The sequence below is a fragment of the Glycine max genome, chromosome 16 (genome assembly GCF_000004515.6).
Source record: "Glycine max cultivar Williams 82 chromosome 16, Glycine_max_v4.0, whole genome shotgun sequence".
Taxonomy (NCBI): Eukaryota; Viridiplantae; Streptophyta; class Magnoliopsida; order Fabales; family Fabaceae; genus Glycine; species Glycine max.
This window is the reverse complement of record NC_038252.2, coordinates 16,831,318-16,840,213: the sequence shown is the minus strand read 5'-3', so window position 1 is coordinate 16,840,213 and position 8,896 is coordinate 16,831,318. Positions and strand designations below refer to the sequence as shown.

At 39.6% G+C, this 8,896-nt stretch overlaps 1 protein-coding gene across 1 annotated transcript; it reads left to right on the top strand.

Moving 5' to 3' along the window:
* Positions 1–301: 301 nt before the first annotated feature.
* On the top strand, positions 302–3,951 carry LOC102661083 (uncharacterized). Its single transcript, XM_006599807.1, has 3 exons — positions 302–450; positions 2,823–3,665; positions 3,777–3,951. Exons 1-3 carry the CDS (start codon positions 302–304, stop codon positions 3,949–3,951), a joined length of 1,167 nt encoding a protein of 388 aa, XP_006599870.1.
* Positions 3,952–8,896: the final 4,945 nt, after the last annotated feature.

Genomic DNA, 8,896 nt, shown 5'->3' with positions numbered 1-8,896 from the left:
CAAAAAGAAAGGAGGGGATGCCAATGTCGTCACCTCGACACCTGTTTGGCCGAAGCCTCAACAAGCCTCGCATGGTACTTATCAGTACGCTCAACACCACCCGAGTTTTTCGGCCCGCGCCGAAAACTCTTCCAGCTCAGCTCCCGTCCAGCCAAGGACGTCTGCACCATCGCAAAGGGCCCCTGCTCAAACCTCAGCTTCGATGCAACCTCGCCCTACCAACAATGCCAATCCTGGCACGAGCTCTAACATGGGAAGAAACCCTTCGATGAAGAAGCTTTTGAAGTTTTCCCCAATCCCAATGACATATGAAGACCTGTTGCCATCCATAATCGCCAAACAATTGGTAGTGGTGACCCCTGGTTGGATTTACCAGTCTCCCTTCCCAAAGTGGTACAACCCCAACGCGACCTACGCGTATCATGGGAGAACACCAGGGCATTCAGTCGAGTAATGCATGGACCTCAAGCACAAGGTCCAGAGTTTGATCGAGGCGGGATGGTTGACGTTCAGAAGACGGGCCAAATGTGAAGACGAACCCACTCACCAACCATGGAGGATCAGATGTAAATGCGATTGAGGCGTGTAAACTACAAAAGCCTAACCATTTAAAGGACGTAATGACCTCTAGGAGGTTTATGTTTGAAGCCCTGCAAGAGACAGGCATGGTTCTTCTCGGTGGGCATAAAGGGGACCCTTGCTTGATGCATTCGGGCGTACCGCATGATATTGAAACATGTTCAACGGTGGAGGAACTGTTGCAGCGGATGATAGACCAAGGGTGACTCGAGATCGGCAATGAGGACGAGAAAGAGCAATATGTCTGCAAGCAATCAGCAGACAAGGAAAATCCCAAGAAGCTTGTTGGTCGTCTTATACGACTAACTTTTGTATAGAAAATTTTTTCCAAAACTTGTATAGTTCCCCCAATTTATGGTTATTTTGTAAATAAATCTTGTTTTATTGTTAAAGTTGTCTCTAGAATATTTCCATTGAATTCAATGATGAAATATATGCAATTTCAGGTGAAAAAAAGGCTAAGTCATGAAGGGTTAAAAGTGATAGTTGAGCTTAGCTCATCCGTGGGCTAAGCGTGCATCCACCGCTAAGTGCAGCTTCAGCGCACTTAGCGCAATAGAAGAATCTGGCAGAGCATTAATATCAAGGCCGCGCACTAAGCTCGATATCAGTGCGCTAAGCGCAATAGTTGTCTTCAGCCAGGCTCAGTGCACGACTGACGCTAAGCTCAAATCCACTTACTCGTGCTAAGCGTAATGTTATGAATTCTGAGCCTATTTAATGCCTGTCTTGTGCAGAATTATGGTACACCCTGGGTACATATTTGACACCTTGAACACAGAATTCCAGAGCACACCACAATGCCTGTTTGGGGAAAAGAGCTCTGGAGGCAGCAAGAGGAGCAGCTTTTGTAGAGATACCTAGGTTTTGTAATCTCATTATTGTTAGGGTTTCTTCTGTAATGGCTGGCTAAACAACCTTGTTGGGGATTTCTAAAGAATAGCTGATTTAATTACTTTAATATCTAATTGATTGTGTTTCTTGTATTCAATGCTTCTTTCAGTGCTTAAATTTTGTATGCTCTTGGTCTGATAAACCATTTGTGTGTCTGGTTAGGTGACTTGAACATTGGGAAATGTATTGTTGCCTTAGAACTTGAATGAAGTAGAATTGAAACTTAGTCTTAAATGAGGGATCTGCGGATTAAGTTTTGGTTTTAAATATGTTGTTACAATAATGTTGTTTGGTCTAAGTCTAGTCCAACAAGAGGGATCTGAGGACAAAGCTTAGGCTAAATTAGTCTAAACTTTCGTAAGCTAGTTAAGCTAAGTCTAGTCCAACAAGTGGGATCTGCGGATAAAGCTTAGTTTAAGCTAGTCTAAATCTAGGAGGGCTGTCTAAATTAAGCCTAGTCCAACAATAGGGATCTGAGGACAAAGCTTGGATTGATTCAGTCCAACTAGGGATCGAGGTTTAGTAACTTAGGCTACAACATAGAACACAAAAGCATGATTGATTAGAGAAACATCTTTATATACATCAGTTGGTTTGTTAGAAAGACCCAACATCTTTACCTATTGTTGTCAATCTTACTTGCATTTTTACTGTTTTTAGCCTAGACTTAGTTTAATTCTATTCTAAATCATTAATTATCAATGTTTCTTTCAACAATGCCTTATTTCTGAATTTAACCTTTTCTAAGACTCGTTCCCTGAGTTCGATACTCGGATTCATCCATTTTAATTTTAAATACTTGACGATCCGGTGCACTTTCCGGCAAACCGGATTTCCCTTGAACATATTTGTATAAAGAAAAAGTGAACCAAAAATCAATTGCAGGGGAAATCCAACAAAGTATTTATGGCGCTGTTGTCGGGGAACTAGATTCAAGAAGAGTATAGTTCAGTTTTACGACATTGATTTATTTTTTTTCTTAAATTCATTGATTCTTTTTGTTCATATTTTAGTTACCATACATTCATTGTTCTTTTGACCTGGATAATTTTTGTTTTGTTTTCTTGTATGCAAAGAAGATCTACTATAGGTGATTTGATTCCCATCAATTTGGAGATTAACGCCACCTGTAGAAGGCGTAATTCAGAGAGAGTTAGAAAATTTTTTTAGGATTTAGAAGCAGTAGCAACTCCAGAAGAAGAACCTCAATCTTCCGAGGCATCTTCTAGTTTTCCTATTGCAGGTCATTCTCATATAGAACCTGTTGAAGACCCAATCATGGCTGAAGAGCCAAGAAGAGTAGCCCTGGAAGATTATTCAAGTTCTACTGTGCCACAATTTTTCACTAGTATTGCACAACCAGAAGTTCAAGCTCAGACAATTACATATCCTCCTTCTTTGATACAGCTGATTCAAAGTAATTTTTTTCATGGTCTACCCAATGAAGACCCTTATGCTCACTTGGCCACCTATATAGAGATATGCAATACTATTAGGTTGGCGGGTGTGCCTGCGGATGCAATCAGGTTGAGTTTGCTCTCATTTTCTTTATCTGGAGAAGCTAAGAGATGGCTACATTCTTTTAAAGGAAACAGTTTGAAGTCATGGGATGAAGTAGTAGAAAAGTTCTTGAAGAAGTACTTCCCTGAATCGAAGACTGCAGAAGGCAAAGCTGCCATCTCTTCCTTCCACCAATTTCCAGATGAATCGTTGAGTGAGGCACTTGAAAGATTCAGAGGTTTATTGCGGAAGACTCCCACTCACGGTTTTTCAGAACCAATACAGCTCAACATATTCATAGATGAGTTGAGACCAGAATCTAAGCAGCTCGTGGATGCTTCAGTTGGGGGTAAGATCAAAATGAAGACCCCAGATGAAGCAATGGACTTAATTGAAAGCATGGCTGCTAGTGACATTGCCATTTTGAGAGACCGAGCCCACATTCCTACCAAGAAGAGTTTATTGGAGCTAACCTCACAGGACACTCTGTTGGCACAAAACAAGTTGTTGTCCAAGCAACTAGAGACATTAACAAAAACACTCAGTAAGTTGCCGACTCAGCTTCATTCTGCACAAACTTCACATTCTTCTATTTTGCAGGTTACAGGATGTACAATTTTTGGTGAAGCTCATGAATCTGGATGTTGTATCCCTAATGAAGAGCAAATTGCACATGAAGTCAATTATATGAGGTATCAGCCCAGAGGCAATTTCAATACAAGTGGATTTCCAAGATTTCAAAACAACCATCAATATCAACAACAGAGATAGTGGCAAAATCACCCTGGTAACCAATTCAACAGAGACCAGGGTGGTTCATCTAAAAGGGCACAACAGCAGATGCTAAGTCTTTATGACCGAACCACGAAGCTGGAAGAGACTCTAGCTCAATTCATGCAAGTATCAATGTCTAACCAAAAGAGCATTGAGTCTGCAATTAAGAATTTGGAAGTCCAAGTGGGCCAGCTTGCAAAGTAGTTAGCTGAAAGATCATCAAATAGCTTTATAGAAAACACAGAGAAAAATCCTAAAGAAGAGTGTAAAGCTGTGATGAGTAGAAGCAAAATGGCGATTCAAGCGGAGGAAAGTAGAGCTGATCAAAAGGTGGAGGGATTTAAACAAGAACTGGCAGATGAATTGGCACTGGAACCAGTTGATGATTTAGTTGAACTTGAAGAAATTGTTGAGGAAGTAGAAGGTGATGAAGAAGGAGAGACACCAATAAGAGACTGTCAAGAGAAAATAAAGAAGAAGGAAGAAAAATAAAAAGAAGAAGAAATTAAAGAAAAAGAAGAAAAAGAAAAAAAGTCAAAAAATGAAAAACAAAAAGAGAAGGTTGTTGAGACTGAAAAGAATAAGGGCAAGAGTGAGGCTAACTTAGAAAAGAAGAAAGAGGTTATTCCTATTGAATGCAAGGAGGTGCCTTATTCGTTGGTACCCTCCCGGAAAGATAAAGAGTGCCATTTGGCCAGATTTCTTGATATCTTCAAGAAACTGGAAATTACTTTGTGTTAGTTGCTTTATACGACTAACTTTTGTATAGAAATTATTTTCCAAAGCTTGTATAGTTCCCCAATTTATGGTTATTTTGGAGTAAATTTTGTAAATAAATATTGTTTTATGGTTAATGTTGTCTCTAGAACATTTCCATTGGATTTAATGATGAAATCTATGCATTTTCAGGTGAAAAAGAGGCTAAGTTTTGAATTGCAAAAAGTAACAGTTAGGCTAAGCTCAGCAGTTGGGCTAAGCGCATATCCACCACTAAGCGTAGCTTCAGCGCGCTTAGCGCAAAAGAGAATCTGGCAGAGCATCAGCATCAAAGTCGCACGCTTAGCGCAAGATCAGTGCGCTAAGCCCAGCAGGTGCCTTCAGCCAGGCTAAGCGCGAGACTGGCGCTAAGTCCAATTTCACTTACTCGCGCTAAGCATGATGGTGGTGCTAAGCGCAACGTCATAAATTCAGAGCCTATTTAAAGCTTGTTTTGTGCAAATTTAGGGTAAGCAGATGATTGGCATAGCAACCACAGTGCCCATTTTGGGAAAAGAGCCCTAAATGCAGCAAAGAGGAACAACTTGTGCATTGAAGCCTAGGTTTTTTCATTTGAGAGAGATTATTGAGTAGAGAGTGAGTATGAGATGCTGAGAAGAGGAGGAGGAATCCCCCTTCTTGTGTAAGAAACTATCATTCTCTACTTTTAATCTCATTTATTGTTAGGGTTTATTTGTAATGGCTGGCTAAACACTCTAGTTGGGGATTTCTAACGAACAGCTGATGTAAATACATAATATCTAATTGATTGTGTTTTATGTGTTCAATGCTTCATTCAATGCTTAATGTTTGTATGCTTTTGGTCTGATAACCAATTTGTGTGTACAGTTAGGTGACTTTAGCATTGGGAAATGTACTGTTGCCTTTGAACTTGATTGAAGCAGGATCGAAACTTAGTCTTAAATGAGGGATCAACGAGTTAAGTTTTGGTTTTAATTATGTTGTTACAATAATGTTGTTTAGTTTAGGCCAAGTCTTAAATGAGGGATCTGCGGACGAAGCTTGAGCTAAATTAGGCTAAACTTTCGTAAGCTACTTGAGCTGAGTCTAGTCTTAAATGAGGGATCTGCGAACGAAACTCAGTTTAAGTTAGTCTAAACCTAAGAGGGCTTTCTAAATAAGGGATCTACGGATGAAGGTTGGATTAATTCGGCCTGACAAGGGATCAAAGGTTTAGTAATTTAGGCTACAACATAGAACACAAGAGCACGATTGATTAGAGAAATATATTTCTATGCATCAACTTGTTTGTTAGAAAGACCCAACATTTCTACCTACTGCTGTCATTTTATTTACCTTGCATTTTATAGTTTTTAGCATAAAAGTTTAGTTTAAATTTTGTTTGAAATTATCACTCATACATGTTCTCTCAATAATGCTTCAATTCTGAACTTAATTCAGGCTAACATTAGTTCCCTGTGTTCGATACTCGGATTCATCCATTTTAAATGTTAAATACTTAATGATCTGGTGCGCTTTCTGGTAAACCCCCATTGAAATTTCCTTGAGACATAAATGAACAAAAAGTAATTGCATTGGGGAGTCAACACTTTTCCATTTGGAGAAGCACTTCAGCAAATGCCCCTCTATGCCAAATTTTTGAAGGATATGTTAACCAAGAAGAACTGGTACATCCATAGTGATAGAATTGTTGTGGAAGGTAACTATACTGTTGTTATTCAGCGCATTCTTCCACCCAAGCACAAAGATCCGGGAGTTATCACAATACTATGTTCTATTGGTGAGGTTGTTATAGGCAAAGCTCTCATAGACTTGGGAGCCAGTATCAATTTAATGCCTCTTTCCATGTGTCGGAGACTTGGAGAGATAGAGATAATGCCCACACACATGACCCTCCAGTTAGCTTATCGCTCCATGTTAGTTGATGAATACGACTAACTTTTGTGTATAAAACCTATGTAAATTGTATCAAACTTCCCCAATTTATGGTTATTTTGCAGTGTTATAAGTACTTTCTGTTAAGTATAGGTAATAAATACTTATGACTTCCATTTTGTGTGTTTAGTAATCATTTTCTCTCAATTTCAGGTTAATTAGGCGACTTTGAAAAGTGTTGCTTTTCACCTTCTCGCTAAGCCAATCTGCTGGCTTAGCGAGCGTCCGCTAAGCGCAACACTCATTGGCTAAGCGTGAGGAAGAATCTGGAAGAAGATGAGCTGTACAGGTTCACTGAGCGCACCGCTTCATCTCACTAAGTGCACCGCTTCAGTCCATCCGTTGAGAGAGAAACGCACGCGCTAAGCCGAAATTCACTAATGTGCACTAAGCGGTTCAGAATTGCGCTAAGCGCACGAGCACGAACAAGGCCACCTATTTAAGCCTAAAATCAGATTTTGTGAAGGGAGTTTGGGCTGAGAGCTGAAGCTTTGCATGTCTAGTGATTCTAGAGAGAGAAAGGTCCAAGTTCCAGAGAGTTTTGAGAGATTTTGCTATGTGAAGATCTGCAGAGACCAAAGCTTGAAGAGGAAGTTGTTCTGAGAGCTTGAGATGAGTTTGTGAGTGGTTGTGAGATCCTAGAGGTGAAGGAGACATCCTCACCACTTGTATTTTTGCAATCTTTCATCTTGTTCTATTCTTTGTTGTAAAGGAGGCTTCCTGGTTATGGAAAGCTAAAATCATCTATTGGATCTTCCCTGTAGGTACTTGATGTAAATATTTTTCTATTTATTTAATGATGTTTTGTGTGTTCTCTGTGCTATCAGCTTTTCATTCTAGTATGCCTTTACCTTGATCACATAGATGCATGCTTTGTTAGGGTCATTCAACAGTGGAAACTAGTCTAATTCTGAGGACCCTGATAGGACAGGGATAAGTTGTTGTACTATCACAAGGAATCGGGGTGCGATAATTTAGTTGTTGTATGTTTGTTTGTCTTAATGTGGTCCTGGTTGAGTTTAGTCCAACAAGAGGAATCTGAGGATGATGCTTGATCAGGAATAGGCTAAACTATCATGAGGAATCGGGGTTTAGCATCTCAGGAGACACTATTGGAACAGATGAGCATTGTTAGATAGAAAATATCCATTTAGCATCAGGCACCTATTAGGAAGACCAACGTGTTTTCTACTTGTTTTTACACATCATTTCTCTCGTGTGATTTTCCTTTTTGCATAGATAGTTTAAATACCTGTTCATATTCACACTTAGATTTTCACACCAGACACCTATTCACTGAAATAGCTTACCAAGTAACACAAGTTCCCCGAGAGTTTGATACTTGGTTCTTACCGTTTTATACTATTTGTGCAATTCAGTGCACTTGCCGGAAGTGAACAAGTTTTTGGCACTGTTGCTGGGGAACTTCTTTTTATTTGGAAAGTTAGATCGTTTTTAGGTGTCTATTCTTTATTAGTTATTCTTTGATTATTTGTTAATATTTGTTCTTAATTCATATTTGTCTTTTCTTATTGGATTGGATAACCGGTGTGTCTGTTAGTATTTTATATGCATAGATCTCCCACGGGCAATTTAGTTCCTCTGGACTTAGAAATTTTGCTACATTGAGAAGGAACAGGGCCAAGAGGAGAAGGAAACTTCTAGAAGACAGAACAGTTGCATCCATTCTTGAGGAAGAAACTCATTTTTCTAATTCATTATCACCTTATTCACCATCATCAAGGGAATCCGCTACTCAATTGCCTGGAACCACTAGCATGGCAGACAAGCAACACCAGAGGATCATCCTTGAGGATTATTCAAGTAGCCTAGTACCACAATTCTTTACTAGCATTGCACGTTCTAAAGCACAAGCTCACAACATCAACTACCCGCATTCTTTAATTCATTTAATACAGGGGAATTTATTCCAAGGATTACCTAATGAAGACCCCTATGCACATTTGGCAATGTTCATTGAAATATGCAACACGGTTAAGATTATCGATGTGCCAGATGAAGCTATTAGACTCAGCCTATTCTCATTCTCATTGGCAGGAGAGGCCAAAAGGTGGCTTCACTCATTTAAGGGTAACAGTCTGAAAACCTGGGATGAAGTTGTTGAAAAGTTCCTAAAGAAATACTTCCCAGAGTCCAAGATTGCAGAAGGGAAAGCTGCAATCTCTTCATTTCATCAATTCCCTGATGAATCTCTGAGTGAAGCAATAGAGAGGTTCAAAGGTTTATTGAGAAGAACTCCTACCCATGGGTTTTCTGAGCCAATTCAATTGAATATGTTTATAGATGGGCTGAGACCACAAACCAAGCAACTACTAGATGTTTCTGCAGGGGGAAAGATAAAATTGAAGACCCGGGAAGAAGCAACTGAGCTAATTGAGAACATGTCAGCCAATGATCATGCCATTCTACGAGACAGAACCCATCAACCCATGAAGAAAAGCTTGTTAGAGCTATC